The sequence below is a fragment of the Pinus tabuliformis genome, chromosome 4_2 (assembly GCF_031772625.1).
Source record: "Pinus tabuliformis cultivar Carrire ecotype Pingquan chromosome 4_2, CPIR1, whole genome shotgun sequence".
Taxonomy (NCBI): Eukaryota; Viridiplantae; Streptophyta; class Pinopsida; order Pinales; family Pinaceae; genus Pinus; species Pinus tabuliformis.
The window spans coordinates 138,099,343-138,119,753 of NC_142304.1; the positions used below are offsets into that span (position 1 = coordinate 138,099,343).

Genomic DNA, 20,411 nt, shown 5'->3' on the forward strand with positions numbered 1-20,411 from the left:
GGACGAGACATTTTTTTATTATCATTGTACATGTAATATTGGCTTATATGCTAAGTGTGGGTATGCCTCTCTTAGAAATGATATCATGATGATAATATGTATTGTAACAAATGATGATATCGACTTAATTTGTTCTTGATCTGGACTTGTCACAAAGTAAAACACTTCAGTCCTAAGCCACTGCTTCTGATTTTGTACTTTAGGGGGCAATTTGTTACATGTCATTTTGTCACATCTGCTCAAAAGGCCTGAAAACCGGATTAATCAACATCCTTGAACACTTTGTCATAATCCCTTTGCAAAGCCTTGAGCATTATTTCTCCAAAAAATCTAAGTTTTTTAGTCAATTAGCTCAAAAACCATGTTTTTAGCCCCAATGCACTTTGCATGCTTGTCCACCTGCATTGGATGCAAGTTGCATAATTAAGGATTTGTGCTGATCAATGCAGGTTGCTCTACTATGCAGGTGCGTTGATTCTAGAATTTCGAGAAGATTAAAAAATATTTTCAAATCTTCTTCTTCTGAAAGCTTCTAAGGTGTTTTTAACCATTTAACATGGATAGAGATCTCAAATTCCTATTTTATCCTACTCTAATGGTCTGATCTCTTATCACTTAAGTTTATCCTCCCTCATATGTGGATCTCGAGCCTAGATTGATAAATCCTAAACTACCATTTTCACCCTATAAATTTATTTCCTCCCATAGAGCCTGGGTTGGATTTTGGAGATTACTAGTGCCCTCATGTTACTACTTTGACTTTGAGGAATACATCCATTTATGCATTAGGATTGAGTGTGAAGGTTAGCTTTGTGGCAAGGAAGGACAAGACAAATGGGAAGACATATAGAAAACCAACTTCTATATATGGTTGTAACTCTCTCCTTTATTTATTAATACAAAAAGAACTTTGTTTTCCTATACTTGTGTTATGTTGATGCTTATGTATTTCAATCCATGTTGACTCAATGATTAGAGATACTGGATTATGCTATGTGGATATTGTAGTTCCCTTGCCTGTTTTAGTCTTTGTTGCAGGTTCCATTTATAGTGCATGGAGCTAGAGTTGGGGCTTACAAGCAAGGAGAAGAGGAGGACTTACTGCAGATTCCAGGTAGATATCTTTTCCATATTTCAATCTCTCTAAGGAAAACATAGATATTTTTGCTCTTTGTTGTTCTAGATCAGACCACTAGATCTTGGGAGTTCATTTTTGTCTGCATAAGTGAATTTTCCATATAACAATATGTGTCATAAGCCTAGACATCTAGTGGTTTTTGTTCTAAAGGAGGTTCAATTTTATTATGTTCCTTATTTATGTATTTGTCAAATACCCTACTAAGAGTATTAATGAGTTTATTCTATATTTTTTCATAACATATAATAGTTTTTATTAACCTTAGAATCTGCCATGGCATTGTGTTCACAAAGAATGTGATGCCAATTTCTCACATCTAAATCACTGGAATAATGCCTATTCCTCAAATTGTGGCTAGTTGAGAGTTTGTTGTATCGATGTTGCATAACATGTCTTTGATGATTAGATGAGAGTCTTCGAGCACAATGAATTTTTTGGTTTGAGTGTTGATGACAACATCGAGTTCTCGTAGGATTAAGAGATGGAAGTATAATTATTATAAATAATGTAGAAATGTTGAAAATATGGTGGCATTGAATTATGTGTAAATACAATGTTGATTGAAGATTTAATGTACAACTCAACTAGATCCAATCAATGCTAGAATTTGTATCAAATATTTGAGAAACAATGTGTTTGGTCATGGTTGGTATCAACGGTGGTATGCGAGTTAGGAGTTGTAATTTATGTAGTAAACAATTATATTGTACAAATATGTACACTGCTACATTGCATAATATTTGGGTGTCCTATTGCAAAGCATGAGTGCTACATCCATGCATGTTAGAAAAATGAATCTAATATGAAAAATCATAATAAACATGATAAAGCATGTTAATATGGCTAAATTACCATAATTAAATTACCCATAGCTAATAAATATTACTATTTTATATCCACATAATCATAAACTAGCTCTATATGTTTATCACTAGATAAAATTAGTAGCTTATCTTAGTAATTTATAGCAACATCGCTTAAAAAAGGTCAAAATTGCTTCAATTTGCTAGTGCTAACTTATAACAAATGATATAACTAACTTTTTTGGTTGTGTTATCGCAAATTAGCCAATCTATACCTGCGTTGGGATGCTTCCATTTTACAAAGATAGAAGCCTAGGGACACTAGATCCACCACATAAAAGATGTAACAAAGAAGTATGGAATGTCGATCAATTTGCCTTCAAAAGGGTCAATACCTTCCTTGAGGTGGAATGGTTGAATTATCCGAGTTTTTGGATAGGGCTAAGCTACTGGAGGCAACATTATACCAACAAATAATAAGCCTTCAAAGTTGAAATCGTTCCAACAAGAGATTCTATAGAGGTTTTGGATATGACAAGAGCAAGCAACCAAGAACACATAAGATGAGTTAGATAATAAGAGGAGGGAAGAATATTCCAAGAGACTTGACGAAAAGGCGAGGAGCAATATAGATAGGTAAATGAATTAGCTAAAAGCACGAATACACATTAAAATATCATTGGAAACAAGAAGTTTTATGAAAAACCATGTCAAATATTTTGATATCCCACATCCTAAGTATTTTCCCTAAAACATGTTCTCTATTCCACGAGATGTGACTCACAATACAATTTGAAAACCCACAATTGATTTGGGACTAAAAGGTAATGAAGGATTAAAAAGGGTCTCCCTAAGTAAATCCTAACTAAACAACCCAAAACAAATTTCAACCATTAAAATTCAAAATGAAGCAACTTGGTGATCTCAATAAGAGAGGCTTAAAACCCCCACACATTGTTCAATTTTTATAATCTTCTCTATAATTAATATCCAAAATTTAAAATACATGGATATGGATTTTTTTTTCTTCTCTTCTCGAATCTGTTTATATTCAATATGATTTTAAAATATTTACTTTCCATTGTGCTTTTAAGTTGCTTGGCTAATTGTTTAATTTTTCTACATTTATTTTTTCTAACAAAAATATGCCAACACAATTTAAATACATGGATATGGATTTTTTTTTCTTCTCTTCTCGAATATGTTTATATTCAATATGATTTTAAAATATTTACTTTCCATTGTGCTTTTAAGTTGCTTGGCTAATTGTTTAATTTTTCTACATTTATTTTTTCTAACAAAAATATGCCAACACAATTTAAATTGAGATTATGATATTTCATTGTTTACAATACATTTTTAAATGCATAAATGAAATGAAACTCTTAAAAACTTTTGAATAAAATATACAAATATAATATTGTCTAATTACACTGAAGGTGTCTCTTTTTGAAATTGGTTAGGCTAGGCATTGTTTACCTTTTTCATCTCCATTTGACATTTGTCTGTTTGTTGTTTTGGCATGGGTCAACTTCAGCTTAAGGAAAAAAAGGAATTACACATCTTACTGTAAAATATATAATTTTTCTAAATAAAAATTTGCTTATATATAAATGAATGTTATAAATAATAATGAGGAACTTATCATGGAGGAACTTATTAGAATTAGAATAATCTAAAATCCCTAAGAAATATTTATTTATATATCATAAATGAAAACTAAATATATTCATTTTTAGAATGTGGTTATGGGAGTTGTCTTTAGTGTGACTTTTTGGCCTTTCCGGTGTCGGAATCCAGTGGAAAGATTTGAGGTGAAATCTTGATTTGTGTTATTTAAACTGGGTTTTTGACTGTATATATGGATTTAGTACCCTGGAAAACCCCTTAGGCACTTCGATTATGCATGGGTTACCCATAAGCTTGTAATTTCAATAAATTTTTGCCAATTTTAGAGAAATTAGACCAGAAAAACCCACCAGAAAAGCTTCCAAAAAATTTCACTAAAGACAATTTGGTGGTTATGGAGCTTCATGTTCAAAATCCATGATACCTATGATGTAGTGAGGCACAAACACCTTAAATTAAATTTGATTTAAACAAGCCATTTTAGGCATTGCATTTTACACTATTCTTGATGCTAGCATATTATTAAATATGATAAATTTTATATTATGTATTTTTAAAGGTTTCCTTTCGATGTTTAAGGGATTTTTTAAAGTAGAATGATATAAAATGTTTAATTAAAAAATTAAATGGGCTTAATTTTGTTTTTTTTCAACCAATTTATAGCTAGATCAAGTTAACCAATTTTTTTATATAACAGAAAATATCTTTGGTCAAGTTCGTATAAAAATTATGGGTTTGGGGATTCTTAAGATAACTCGCACACAAAATTGCTTTAACTAACTATGATAAAGTCCCACTTTAAATTGTGTTCAACTTGAAACGTTATTGAGTATTTTTTTGTTTAGGAATGACCATCTTTGACATAAAAACTTCTTAACTATGGTTAACTTACATGGTCACTCGTTATTGTGGGACCCACACCAGCGGTGCAAAGACAACCATAATTACTTCTGGAAAGAAGAGAAAGAAAGAAAGAAAATATTAACATGTAATAGGCTATGGCTAAAGATAGCTTATAGGACCTCTTTTAGAGTGCAAAACTTGAAAAAAATATGCACCTCAAGAGATTTAATCCTCTTCAAAATGGATTTATATTGGTTCTATATATGCTATAGCATGTGTAACTTTTCATTTTTAAAACTGTATTTTTAAATGCATAAATGGATACAATGCCTTGAAAGTTTACAGAGACACTTGGATTGTGTAACCTACACCACATAAATTTGCAATTCCAACAAATCTTTGATAAACAAAATTTAAATTTAAATTTAAAATTGGAATTAATGGCTCCAAATTAATTTAAATCTTTTAAAAGGAGATAGATAAAATTCTAAAAAAAACCCCTTTCTTTATGTTGATTGTAGAATATCTTGGAATTTGAAAGTCACTCGAGTGAAAGATGCTCTTTATTTAATCTCATTATCAACACGCATTGACTTTAGCCATTTTCTCTGTGCAATTACATTTTTTGTGCACGAGTGTCCACGAGGACCTATGGTAATCTTTCTCCTTGTTACCTTGCATGTTATAGCTTGGATATAATATGTATATAAGATTTTGACATAGTGGTATGATTGGAAACAATGATTTAGCTAGGTGTTTCGAGTAACCTCTGTCAGACAGACATCAACACAAGTGTGAGACTATTGCAAGCCTGAACACATTTCCTCCCCTCCATCCTCGACCCTTTAAGTTGTTATCTATGTTTTGCTTCAACATTTTTACAATAATATTATAAACATGTTTAATTTCTTTAATATATCTTTACGCTTAGCTAGTTTTGAATAAAATTAATTTAACAGCATAAACTCAAAAAAATCAACACATATAAAAACAAGAAAAAATGTTACCTACGACCACTCATAAAAACAAAAAAAAAGAATGTTACACTACGACTACTCAGTCAATTTTGATTTTTTGCTGATATTTTTTTTCACTTATTTTAATGAAAGGGTTGGAGGGGACTTGGCTTTAGAGATTTTGAAATTTGTCCTTGGTCCCAGTGTAGGTGGAAGCGTTTAAACCGCCTTTCCTTTGGAAGCATGTTGCGAGTTCATGTAGAAATACACATACAAGATACAGGCCATTCCTCTGGCATGTTTTTGTAATACAGAAGCTGGGGTAGGGGAGAATGTCGGACGCAAGTGTGAATTTCAGTGTTTTGTGCGAGATGCTGGAGGCAATTGCGCGAAGCAAGAAAGGTGCAATGAAGCGGAAGCATATACGCACCTTTTTGGAGCACGTGTACAGGGAGGGGGAGTATTTTAGTGCAATTCGTCTGATAATGCCGGGGCTGGACAGAGAAAGGGGCGCATATATGCTGAAGGAAGCGCAGCTTGCCAGACATTTGACGGAAGCTTTGGGGATATCAAAGGATTCCCATGACGCCCAAAAGCTCCTGAATTGGCGGAAAGGCGGACAGAAAGCAGGTGCCAACGCCGGCAATTTTCCCATGGTCGCATTAGAGGTATCTACTTGCTGTATTTTTGCACTTGCTCCAAATTGGTTCCACTCATAAAGAAACATTGAATTAGGATTTTTGGGTTTTGACAGTCAGTCTGTTGACTTATTCTAGCAAGGTCAAGCCAAAATAAGCTAGCTTTGAGTCACAGCTGAGTTGGATTGAATCCTTCCCAATTGCAAGGGCACTATTTTGCTTACACTAACAGAAATTGCCTTATTGAATTTATTCCAGATCAGAGAACCCTATGAAGTGGTTCCCTGGTGATTTGAAGTAGATATTAAAATCGTTTTTTTTGGCTCTTCACTAATCTCTACATCTTCAATAATCTGTTTGTTGGCTTTAAAAATGTTTGCAATAAAAAGATCCCAACCATATATTTTTTTAGAAGTATCGAAGTCCCGTTACAAGACAAGTCAGTCTGCCCATTGTGCAACAGCCCAGGAACATTATGTGATCAGTACCTTACTTTGTTTGTCGTCTATCATAATTATGTGAATCTTTCTCTATACACACCCACGAGACAAGTCAATCTACCAATTGTGTAGCTGCCCAGGAACATTATAATTGAGAATAATTGGTGATCAGTACCTTACTGTGTTTGTCCTCTATCATAAGTATGTGAATCTCTCTCTCTTTATACACACACAAACCCATGGGGCATGCCCCTCATTTCAAGGATGGTACCTTGGATAAAATAGATTTTTCGGAAGCTCAAGGTTTTGTCAACAATTTATGATAATCATGATATTCAACAAACGACTTGAAGAGTATCATGTCACAACATAGGAGGGAGGATACAAATTTTCCTCACAATCACTTGAGCTAGGCCCATTTGACCAGTGGTGAATATATGTTCATGTTTTGAAGTATTATTACAATATTTTTCTAACGCTATAAGACTGGACATGTAATTAATTCACCTCAGGTCCTCATCCCAATAAGATAGATTGTATAGAGGCCACTAACATATCCTAAGAGCAATACCTTCACTACATGTAACCTTGGTGTCATTTAAAAGATTTCCACATGGTATTCCTTAGGAAATGGCTTCTCTTTATTTAAAGTCCTCAACTTCCATGCAATTGTGTTATGTAAAAAATTGGTTAATTTTAGGTTTATTATTTAAATTTAGGTTTAGCCAGACAAAAGGGCACGATCATAAGATCATGCCCTTTCCCAAAGGGTGCCCATGGCGGTATATAAGCCAGGCAACCCATTGTAAATGATCATCATCTGTAATTCATCTTTTTAATAAATATTTATATATAAATTTCTGCATATATCTTAAGTTTTCTGCTCCATTGGTATCAGAGCAGGTCGATTCTCCGGCTGTACATCCGCTGACTCTGTTGTCCGCTGTATAGACCGTATTGCTCCGCTGCCCCTGTCCGCTGGCCATCCGCACATATTCATCACTGTTCCGCTGTCCGCCATTTCGCTGCATTGTATCGTGCCACAGCACGTCCATCTCTGCCCACCGTAGCTTCCACAACCCACGCTGTTCAGGCATCATAGTCTGCAGTCTTCCGCACCTGTACGCAGTCTACAGCACACCCTGCCCCTGTTCTGCCATCCGCTATCCGTCGCATCTGCAGAGTGCATCCGATCCAAATCTGGTACGCACGCTGAAAATTGCCCAGGTTCTGCGGTAATATCCGCTGGAGGCATTGGTCGTAACGCTTGGGGTGAACGTAACATATATCATATATATCATATATAACATATATCATATATAACGTATATTATATATCATACGTTTAAATATTAAATATATAATTAAACGTTTATTTATATATAATATATATAACATATATATATATATAATTATATTATATATTATATATAATATATATAATTTAATTAATTAAAAGTTTTATATATATAAAAAGTTAATTTAATTAATTAAAAGTTATATATATATAAGTTAATTTAATTAATCAAATTTATTTTAATTAATTAAAATTTATTTTAGCTAATTTAAAAAAAAAAAAGGGGGAGGAAAAATATTTTAGCTGGCAAATAAATACACGCCCCCACAAACCCGCTCAATGTCGACAATGACAATGGCGGATTTCCAAAAAAAATTGTTGGATGCAGAGCATAAGATAAATAGCAACCACGATGAGGTAAATAAAAGATTAAATGAATTCCAGATCAAGCTTGGGGAGCAAGCTGATGAAATCAAAAATCTTCACGATACGACAAATCGAATAGAAATAAAGATGGAAAATTACCATGTTCAGACAGAAGCAAGCATCAGAGAGGTCTTAACAATGCTGAAAATTCTGTGTAAAAGGTCGAATTGTACACCCGAACAACTACTAAAAGAAGGTGACGAGAATCAAGAACACATCTTGTTAGATTCAACAAAGTCAACAGACTCTCATGAGAAAGTTGAATCCCCAAAAAAATCAGCGACACCCCACCAAGAAGTGAGTAACACAACCTTTACAAACAAGCAACTCTGGGATAACTTTACCAATCACACCCTTTTTTTGCTCAACCAGTAGCAACATACCAGCGAAGGGCAAAAGTCGAGATGCCTAAATTCGATGGAAATGAAAAAAACAATGTTGCATGGATAAATAAAGTAGAAGAATACTTTGAGATATATGACATCAATGATGATGACGAAAAGCTCAGGCATGCATCCATGAAAATGGAAGGAGAAGCATATAACTGGTATATGTGGTGGAAAAAGACAACACACGTCATTAGCTGGAGAAAATTTAAAGATGCATTCTTCAAAAGATTCCAAGGTGTAAAGGAAGAAGAGTTCTTTTCAAAACTCATCAAACTACGACAAAAAGGAAGTGTGGACGAATACACTCAAGAATGGGAGACCTTAGTAACACGAGTACCTGGGTTATCAGAATCTCGTCTAATTCAGTCATACATCTCGGGACTCAAAACCCATTTACAAGCAGAACTTGAGATGCATGACATTACATCTATAGAAGTAGCAAGATTAAAAGCAAAAACAGCCGAAAAGAAATCCGAACCAATATTTTGGTCAACAGCGGAAAAAGCTTATGCAAGACGAAGGATACCCCAGTATGTGGACTCAAATAATACAAGATATGTTCCACCACATCGTCGTGAAGATGAAAAATCTAATGTGGAAATGCAAAGGATAAAAGAGGGTAAATGTAAACGCTGTGGTGAGAAATGGGACCCCAAACATAGATGTGCTAAAGGAAAAGAAGCAAAGAACCTATATAATTGTGAAGCAACCAATGATTCAAACAATGAAGATTATGACATAGAAGACACAGAAGACGCCCCAGAATTCTCACCAGAATTAGATGACGGAAGTATTCCGCAAGTGTCATTATCAGCTATGATAGGTATATCACAACCTCAGACTTTAAAGTTAAAAGGACACATAAAGAAGAACAACGTAGTGGTTCTCATTGACTCTGGAAGCACACACAATTTTTTAGATGCAATCGTGGCAAAGAGACTCAATATCTTTTCATTTCCCTTACCAAACATGAAAGTGATGGTAGCTAATGGTAAGAAGATTGAAAGGGTAGGGAAATGCCATAAGGTCAATTTGCAGATTCAAGACTTTAATCTAGAGTCCCCATTCTTCACAGTACCGTTAGGAGGAGTAGATGTAGTCTTAGGTATCCAATGGTTACGAACTTTAGGTACTTATGCCGCCAACCATCAAGTACAATTTATAAAATTTAAATGGGGAGGTCAAAAGTACAAACTACACGGATTCCAAGCACCAGAAAATCAAGTTGTATCATCATCTTAGATGATGAAGCTGAGTCGAAGAAGAGCACCTGCTTATGCAATACAATGTCACCAAATAGAAATGTTATTTGCAAATATGACTAGAGAAGAGTCACCAGGGATACAAGATCTGATTTGGAAGCATGAAAAAGTAATTCAAGACCTACCTATGAAGAGGCCGCCTAATAGGGAAATTGAGCATACAATAGAAGTCAAGGCAAGATCAGATCCTGTCAACATCAAGCCATACCGATATCCACATCACCAAAAAACGGAAATTGCAAGATTAATCCAAGACCTTTTAAAATGTGGGACCTTGATCATCTTGGAATATCTGATCAAGTGGAAGGACTTACCCCAAGAAGACGCTTCCTGGGAGAATGAATCATTCTTCAACAACATCCGTCGTTACTTATGCTTTGAGGACAAAGCATTCTTTCGAGAGGAAGGCAATGTTATGTAAAAAATTAGTTAATTTTAGGTTTATTATTTAAATTTAGGTTTAGCCAGACGAAAGGGCACGATCATAAGATCATGCCCTTTCCCAAAGGGTGCCCATGGCGGTATATAAGCCAGGCAACCCATTGTAAATGATCATCATCTGTAATTCATCTTTTTAATAAATATTTATATATAAATTTTTGCATATATCTTAAGTTTTCTGCTCCAAATTGATTCAGAGTTGAACAACTTGAACGATACAATTCAAAGTATTTTGAGCAAGTCCATGGTCTCATGTGGTTGAGAATGCTTCTTGAGACATTACTTATTGTAATATCTCCAATTTTGATTTTTTATTTGAGGGGATTAATGGAGTTTATTGGGGAGGTGCTAAGCATAGCACAATTTTGTAATTTGGGCATTGGAGGCATTTTTGGCATACGAGACTAAGGAGAATAGAAAATTACAGCTCTAGTGGAATGTGGAGGCCATAAGAGAAGGAAATTCGACCCAATGGAGCAAGAGAAGAGAGAGAGGAAGGAAGGGGTGCAAATTAGTGGAAGGTGGGGACCACAATGGGAGAGAGGGCCAACAATTATAAATAGTGTGTGGAGGTCTCCATTTGGTACTTCTGATAATTTGACAATTTAGCATTAGTTCTCTTGAGCTGCTTAGCCAAGACAATTGTGCTATTCAGCACAAGGAATTCGCAAGCGGGAATTCCACCCTCATTTCGGAGAACTTCAAGTGTCTCTTTAGTGAGGCAATTGGGGAGCTCAATTTAGAGTTTCCATTGGGCACATTTGCATTCATTTCCTTTAGATGGAGCGAGTTCCCCTTGGACGCAAGAGAGAAATTCTGGCTCTTGGGAGGACCAACAAAAGGGGAATTTGGGCTAGCCAATTAACAGAGAATCCTTCCACAAAGAGGGTTGGAGTTTTTTGTCAATTAACAGGTCTGCTGGTGAGGCGTTTGGGAGAGTTGAGTTGCTCCAATTCTTGGCCTGCGTAGGGACTCACTTGGCATTGTTATGCTGCTTATGCAATCACTTGGGCAAGGAGAGTCTATGGTGAGGCTATGGAGGAATAAGGGAAAATTTGGGAAAGAGATTTTCTAGGAGAGATTTGGAGCATTTTGTAGTAGATTTCATCTATAGCCAATTTTGCTAGCCAGTTACAGGTCCACGCACAAATTGGGGTCACCGGGGCACATTGGACTCAGCCCAAACCCTTCTGGGTTTTATGAAAGGAGGCTAGGATTAATTTTGCAGAATTTTTTGAGCACTCGTAAGGGCATAATTCCTAGTTGCATTCAACAACCAAAATTAGAAATTATTGGAGGAGGACATAGTTATTTCGAGGACCATTTCCACCACTTGGGTTCGCGAGATATTTTTAAGTTTTGTTGAGCTAGTGGAGTAGTGCTTGTGGCTAATTTCTCAGGATTTTTGGAGCAGTTTGGAGGGCTAAATCAATAGTTCCTTTCTAGTGGCAGCAATAGTTTTCTGGGTGGATGTAGATTTGGTAGCAAATCCATTTCCAGCGTTTGGGTACCATCATATTCACCTGGAATCTTGTCTTGCTTGTTGTAGCAAGCCCAGGTTCTTTTATTCCTACTCATTGTACTCCATCTGATTAATTTAATAAAAAGGCTCAGCATTTTGGCTATTATTTTTGGCGTAATTTGGTATTTCTGCATGTTTGTACAATTTTTATTGCATGCTTATGATTTCACTACTATTATTGTGAAAATTTGGATGCCCAAATTTCTATTGCAGCAATTGATTAAGTTTCTCCTGCTTGTTAATTTCTGAATCATGTTACTTATTGTTTTCTACAGTAAATATCGAAACTAATACATTGTCGTCTACACCATTTAAATTATAAGCGGAAACAAGAAACTGAACAGGAAAGAGATACAACACATCTACACAGTTATTTTTGGATAAATGTCCTCGGAAAAACCCAATGTGGGAAAACCGGTGCAACAGTTCTGAGGGTTTTATTATCATGTAGTAGTAATTTCTGAGTACAATTCGTTGGATGCCTAATTGACTATCCGGTATAGAGAGAAACTGGACAAAACAAATAGTGAGATGATCTCACCCTGTCACTTGAAGAACTGGCTCTGATCTCGTTGGATTTGAGCCTCTACGCAGAACTGCGTCAACCTTTGCGCATAAATGTGTCAACCCTACAGGCCTACGCAGTCTCTGCATCACCTCTGCTAGGGACTGTGCTGCTACTTCTGATCCTCTGCTGGCTGGAAACTTTGATTTTCAGCCTCCCGGTCTCACACCCCGGCTCCTGGCTTCTGAAACTCTATTTCCTCAGTAGGGATTCGATCTCCCTCTAGGCTCTGCGCTGCCACTGCGTCAACGCTGCGTGGGCTAGCGTCAACTTCTCTTTGGACATCGTTCTTCCTTCTCTGCCATGTACTCTTCGGCCCAGGAAAACTCCCCTCTTCCGGATACTATGTTTGCCCCTCGTTGCAAAAAGCTCGCTTCGAATTTCTCTCCGGTAGCTGCGCTGCTTCAGAAATTCAATCTTCTGAACTCCGCTCTGTGTGTTTTCCAAGTGCCCCTCAAGCCTCTTCTTATATGTTTCCGTTGGACAACCAACGACCCAGATTAACTTCTAATCAATGACTTAGGTCATTTTGGCTTGCTCCCCGTCTTCTTCTAGAAGTTATACTCACAGTTTAGATTAATACCCATTAATTATTTTAATTTCCTTATTTTAGACATAGGGTCTCATTAAAAATAATTAATTATTTTAATAAAACTATCTCCGGGTGAAATTTCCCAAAACGATTTCTTGGTATTGGAGAATGCATGTGTCTAAGCCTCCCTGCAAATTTTGAGACTTAGAGCACATCTCATGCTACCAGAAATCAACAATTATCACGTAATATTTCCAATAGGAAAATTACAGTGGTATCAGAGCATAATCTTGGGTTAGCCCTGTGGGAAACCTTTCATTCTATTACAAGACTAGAATAAAAAGCTAAGAAATCATGGGATCCAAAGAAAGATTAAAATCAAACAACATGGCAGTAACCTTGAATGAGGTGATTAGGATGCAACAAATGATGATTGACATGGGGGAGCACCTGATTCATTCTGCAATTGGGAATCAGGGCTATTCTCAATTATACAACAAATCCGCTATGCCCAAAATTATGGGTAATGCATCAATATGGTAAGACATGATTGCAACTGATGTGGAGTTATTGGCAGCAAATTGGAGGGCATAACAATCATTGGGTCATGGCATTCAAGCGTCCGTCTCTTTTTGGGAGTTCTGTGAACTAAGAGGCATGCACAAATTAGTGGGGATTCAGTGGAATTATGCAGGGACGATGAGGAAGATTAAGGCAAAAGATGAAAGAGTAGTTGAAGGTATGTTAATTTTAGATAACAATGGTATGTTCTATGCTTAGGAGCAATTTACTTCAATTTTTCTTATTAGCCCGATATTAGTTTCCAGATTAGCAATCACATTAACATGACAACAAATGAAGATAGAACATAAATATAAAGCAAAAGACAAGCCAAGACAAGAGGACACAATATTTGGCGGATGCCACGGAAAAACCCCATTGTGGGGAAACCCTTTGATCAAGTCTTCTTATTATTCTTCAAAAGTTCAGATACAAAATTCACTTGCCCAATTATAGTAAAAAATGTCCAGTCAAACTACAGTCAACAGGATGCCTTAATCAGAAAGTCAACGCTGGTCAACTTAGCAGAAATCTACTTCCAAATCAGCTTGGTCAAATCCAGTCAATTCGGCATCCAAAGATAGACGAAATCAACCCAAAACAATCTTGAAATATCTGGTCAAACTTGGTCAACGCACACTCGACTTCTGTGGTCAACGACTCTGAAGTCAACGCTGGTCAAACAACTAAAAACACCTTGATTTTTGTGCCAGAAGTTGCGGCCTAGGAAAAATGAATTTCCTGCTTGGAAAACGCAGTCAAAAGATGAAGTTTGACCCTCGGTCAATGTTGGTCAATGTCCCTGGAATAGCCCAAAAACAAATATGAAAATTCGGCTTGCAATTTTAGTCAAAATAGGTCAATGCATAGAGAAGAAGGTTGCTCGTTGTATGAACCAATGAGGAGAGGAGAGAGGAAGATGAGTGATTGATGTGTGTCCAAATGAGGAAAACGACTCCTCTATATATACACAACGTTGAGGGTGAAGAGACATGACTTTTGGGCTTCTGAGCCAACATAAGTTTGCCGGCCGACCTTGACAATTTGTCCATAAACGAAATAAATTCATAATTCCATTTGTACATGTCAGAATGAGATGATCTTTTAGATCAATCCTACACCTCTCGGAAAGAGGAATCCAATAAAAATATCAGCTTCATCATATGAGCTATCCAAGGTGGAGTTTGGCCCTTGTTGCCAAATTTAACAAGGTGCCATGGTTGGCAAAGGAGATAGTTGAGCATACACCCATTGATGAGATGTCATCCGTTGTTGAGGCATCCATTGATGAGGTATCCCGGTTTGTGACCGAGTTCTCAGGTGATAGTAGCGCACCACACGTTGATGAGGTGCCGGGAGACATCTCCACTGTTGATGAGGAGCCAATTGGTATAGAGGTATCCAGATCTATGACAAAGTTGCCGGACGACAGTCACATACAACTGACTGGTGAGCATGTCTTGCGTGTTGGGTTGTTTATGGAGGAGCAATCAGAGGCTCGTGTTGAGTCCATGATGGAGGAGGATGTGCAACCATCCTTTGGGCTAGCCATTGATGAGGGGCAACATAGAGACCACACGTTGGGATTTCAACACAGTTCGCTTCAGAGGCACACTGATGGGATCTACAACGTTATTAGCCCACCCTTACGCATTGGGTTGAGGGAGGTAGAGTTGTCGAGACATATTTGAGGGGATGTCCAGGTTAGCAGGAATGAGCGACACGAGCTGGGTATGGCACAACGTCAGCATGGAGGGCTTGTTCCGTACACAAGAGATTGTACATTCGATTCCTCTTTTGTGATTGGATGGCGAGAGGTACTGAGCTGGTACCCGATGGAGCAGACTAGGGGGTTGGATACATCCATGGCCACATTTCAACAAAGGCCAGGGATTACCAGAGGGACTTGAGGGCCAGAGTGTTGTTGGAATCCAGGTGGGATTTCCCGTCACGTCATAGAGCTAATAGGTGATGGTAGTAGTTGCGTGATGGATTCGATGTTTGGGCGCGCACACACATTTTTAGATCTCCATTAGAGCCCCTGTCAACACTAGTGACAGGATGGTTTGACAGGGGAGCAAACAAATTTCATGAGTTGTCTTGGCATATTGACTGTGTGTGGAGTCACAGGATGACTAGCTTACTCTTGCAGGAGCTGGTAGGAGGAGGTGGCATCGACAGGCTACTGGACGAAGCATTACATGGAGACGATGCCCTCTCATTGGTATATTGGACATCGAAGCTACTGAGGATAGGCACAGTAGGTCATTCCCGTTGGCATGTGAGGAGTCAAGCCGCTTAGGTCTTTTAGGGAAGATGGGGTGATGTAGTCCATATGATGACGGTTTACTAGCAGAGTGGTCGATACTTTGGCATATGTAGGATACCATATGTTACAGGGTGGTACGACAATGATTAGTGGTATATAGGACTGCACAAAGTTATCTCGTAGGGTCAAATGTTATGTAGAGGGATGTAGACTGATGTGTACAGACCTAATTTTAGGCCATAACATCCAATGGTGTGCATGGCGATGCAGCGAGGAGCAGTGGCCTGCAGAGGAGCATGCAGATGCATGGTGATGTGTCGTAGCATGTCGGTTTACATTGTGGAGTAGGGGGAGTAGCTCGCATCACATTGAGTACCCGTGGGGAGTGTTAAGTACTGTGACACAGGTAGGACACAAGGTGATACAGGATGGGACATCAATAGTAGGGGGTATTTAGTGGTGTACAGGGGTAGGCCACAGTGTACAGTGGCATGTCCAGGAGTACAAAGATGCTTAGTGGTATGTAGGGGCGTACGTTGCTGTGCAGTGGGGTCTTGGAGTGTTGCCTCTAGGGAGACTCCTAGACGGGACATTGGGCATACCTTTGGGTGTAGTCTACCCAAGATCGATTGGGACACAACTGATTGATACTAATGGTATCCATGGTGATTGACACTCTTGACCCTCTTCTACATCACTTACGGGCACTGTCGATTTCATTGTTGTCCTTTGACACTCTGGGCATGAGCAGTGGGGGACGGGGAGTTCACCCGAGATATTTGGATGATGCGCAACACATTAGGGGAGAGACTTCTCAGCAATGGCATTAGGTCGGTGCACAAGTTGACAATAACAAGTTAGGGGATGAGGTGATCATTTGCAGGGGTGACATATCATTCATCACTGAGCCTACGCTTGGGGAGCTGGTCATGAGGGAGACATGTGTCACTCTTTCCACAGGGCATGTCAGGACCATGCATGGGCAGAGGATACCGTGTACGGTTGAGGCAATTTTCCAGTATGTGTCCGAGCTCCAGACATTGTATTGGCACATTATCGAGAGGGTGGATGGCAGACCCAATGGTGATGGTTGGCAGGAGCAGGAGGGACCCGCATACATCGAGTCAATTGCGAGTATCAGATACCCATATATTGGTTGCATTCAGGGGGTAGCTATTTGGCACATGTGGCTTCCAACGGTCATCGGTACTACACAATGGCAGGCACAAGGCAGTTTAGCATGCATCATATTAGTTCATGATATATGGAGCCTATATATTGATTGCATGCAGGGACTAGAGATGAGGCACGGATGGATTCCAACAGTTGTCAGAGCTATGCCACAACAGGTCTGACTATGGGATGCAGGGATTCAGTTGGTTGATAGATCACTCTGTCTTGTGATGAGCGGAGTCATGGCAGAGAGTGATCTAGTTCACTCTTGGGTTGGCACATGGGGGTTCGTAGAGGCCTTCATCGTATGGCGAGGCAAGCTTTCTCTATTGTTGCACAGGTTCAGAGTTAGATTTGGATGGGTAGGCTTTGGCGTCATGGAGATGCCTGGGCAAGATGTATTTTGCCTCTATCAGTATTTCACCATCGGGTTCCAAGAGAGGAGGATACAATGTATGCACGATGGGAAGTCTATTAGAGCCAGAGTGACACAGCGACAACATGGTGGCACCCTTTTGAGGCTAGCATGGGACCTGAGCATCACAGTACTTGATGGCTCAACGACCTTTAGGGATGAGCTGGCTACTACAGGGGAAGATCATTCAGATTCCCCATTGGGCTTTAGTGAGTCGTTGATGGCGTGGGGAACTTCATCAGCATGGCAGGTTGGTCAACAAGAGGATATCAGGAGGAGCTCATGCAAGGGAGACTTCATTCGCATAGGGATTGGGTTGTATCTTCAGGGGCCCACCATCAGAGTGCACGAGATGGACTACTCGGATAGTGAGTGGAGCAAGGGATGCTTCACGTTGATAAGGCTGGCTTGGGATCCTGGTATCGAGGGACTTCTTCACTACATGACAATGCAAACATTAGGGACGATCCAGTGGCACATTTGGGACCCTGGTATAGTTTGTAGTGACAGTGGGGATCCATAGTTAGAGAACTTGCTTGTTCAAGAATTGCTTGAGGACAAACAATTTTTGGTGGGGAGGACTATGATATCCCCAATTTTAATTTTTTATTTGAGGGGATTAATGGTGTTTATTGAGGAGGTGCTAAGCATAGCACAATTTTGTAATTTGGGCATTGGAGGCATTTTTGGAGTATGGAACTTGGGAGAAATAGAAAATTATAACTCTAGTGGAATGTGGGGGCCACAAGAGAAGGAAATTCGACCCAATGGAGCAATTCACACTAGTGAGAAGAGAGAGAGAAAGGAATGGGTGCAAATTAGTGGAAGGTGGGGACCACCAAGGGAGAGAGGGCCAATAATTTTAAATAGAGCTTGGAGGTCTCCATTTGGTACTTTTTGATAATTTGACAATTTAACATTAGTTCTCTTGAGCTGCTTAGCGAAGACAACCTTGCTGTTCAGCACAAGGAATTCTCGAGCGATAATTCCACCCTCATTTCAGAGAACTTCGAGTGTCTCCCTAGTGAGGCAATTGGGGAGCTCAGTTCAGAGTTTCCATTGGGCACATTTATAGTCATTTCCTTCAGCTGGAGCGAGTTTCCCTTGGATGCAGAAGAGAAATTGTGGCTCTTGGGAGGGCCAGCAAAAAGGGGAATTTGGGCCAGCCAATTAGCAGAGAATCCTTCCACAAAGAGGGCTAGAGTTTCTTGTCAATTTGCAGGTCTGTTGGTGAGGCGTTTGGGAGAGTTGAGTTGCTCCAATTCTTGGCCTACGCAGGGGCTCACTGGGCATTGTTATGCAATCACTTGGGCAAGGAGAGTCTATGGTGTGGCTACGGAGGAATAAGAGAAAATTTGGGAAGGAGATTTTCTAGGAGAGATTTGGAGCATTTTGTAGCATATTTCATCTACAACCAATTTTGCTAGCCAGTTAGAGGTCCATGCACAAATTGGGGTCATCGGGGCACGTTGGACTCAGCCCAAACCCTTTTTGGGTTTTTGTGAGTTTTATGAGAGGAGGCTAGGATTAATTTTGCAGAATTTTCTGAGCACTCCTAAGGGCAGAATTCCTAGTTGCATTCAACAATCAGTAGTAGAAATTATTGGAGGAGGACATAGTTATTTCAGGGACCATTTCCACCACTTGGGTTTGCGAGATATTTTTGGGTTTTGTTGAGCTGGTGGAGTAGTGCCTGTGGCTAATTTCTCAGAATTTTTGGAGCAGTTTGGAGGGCTAAATCAACAGTTCCTTTCCAGCGGCAGCAACAGTTTTCTGGGTGGACGCAGATTTGGTAGTAGAGTCATTTCCAACATTTGGGTACCATCATATTCACTTGGAATCTTGCCTTGCTTGTTGTAGCAAGCCCAGGTTCTTTTGTTCCTACTCATTGTACTCCATTTGATTAATTTAATAAAAAGGCTCAGCGTTTTGGGTGTTATTTCTGGCGTAATCTGGTATTTCTGCATGTGTGTACAATTTTTATTGCATGTTTATGATTTCACTACTGTTATCACTTAATATTTCCATTAGGAATATTACACTTATCTACTTCCACCACTTCCACATATCAATCGGTATTAGAATTTGTGTGAGGCCATACACCTTTGCATCACACTACCTTGTTCTTGTTGCCCTATTTTCCCTCTTTTTTAAACAATATCCCTCACATGCAAGTTGAGTGAGGCTGCCCAATTTTTATGGTTGCATATTGATCTAGTTGCAAAGTGGGATCAAACACTTGCAAGCACACATTCCTTACATTTGTGAGGAAACTTGTTAGAGTTTGCAAGTTTAGTTTCCCTATAGCAAGGTGACAATTGGTTGCCATGGATGATGGTTGCGTTGGATGTCAGAAACTTATGGATGATTAAAACTTAGGCTCGATTTAAGGGGATGAACAAACATGGTGTTGTAACATGAACTAAATTTCAGTGTTTTGGGTTTGTTTATTTACTTTAATAATTTTTTTATTTAAACAGGCATATTTTTTACCTTGTTGTCCAATTTAAACTTCCATGTAGCTTTGGGAGTCCCATTGAAGTGTATCGGCGATAAAAAGTCATGTCAGCCCCCCCAAGTGTTTGATGTTTAACAGGGGCTCCAAAATTGTGCTCGAGCGGTTTATTGCAGGGATATGCGTCATCCAAAGAAGTATTTTGGCTTCCCCCCACCCCCGGGTTTTCAAATTAGCTATGCCACCACCCCCGATATTGCATAGATGATGTGACTGGTGGGACCCTCGCTGGACGACAAGGTGTCATGCCAATCAATGGCACAGGTTTGTTGTTCGATAGGAAATCTAGGTGGCATCCAAGTTGTGCAAATGTATTGGTCCATGTGTCAAGAATGTGGGAATGACGTCAACATAATAGAGGAGTGGGGAGTGTTAGATTTTGCAGATTTAAAATTTAATTTATGAGATCATAAACCATAAGAAGATAGTCAGTGAACAACAAGACACATGATTTGGTCCAAGACTAGAGAAAAACCCCACTATGGGGGAAAACCCTTTTTAAAATGCTCCTCTATTAGATTGTCTTCAAATGTTCTTTAGAATACATCACAAACTGATCTCTATAATCAGGCTTAGACATTCATCAAAGTTCAGCCTT

General features: G+C 38.7%; 1 protein-coding gene across 1 annotated transcript in view; it reads left to right on the plus strand.

The window, feature by feature from the left end:
* The first annotated feature begins 5,534 nt into the window (after positions 1-5,534).
* ATLIG4 (DNA ligase IV) overlaps positions 5,535-20,411 on the plus strand; it is a 495,731-nt gene continuing 480,854 nt past the window's right edge. Inside the window, exon 1 of the mRNA XM_089428338.1 lies at positions 5,535-6,037. Coding sequence (XP_089284464.1) covers positions 5,702-6,037 — 336 coding nt within the window. The 5' untranslated portion in view covers positions 5,535-5,701. The remainder of the gene's footprint in view (positions 6,038-20,411) is intronic.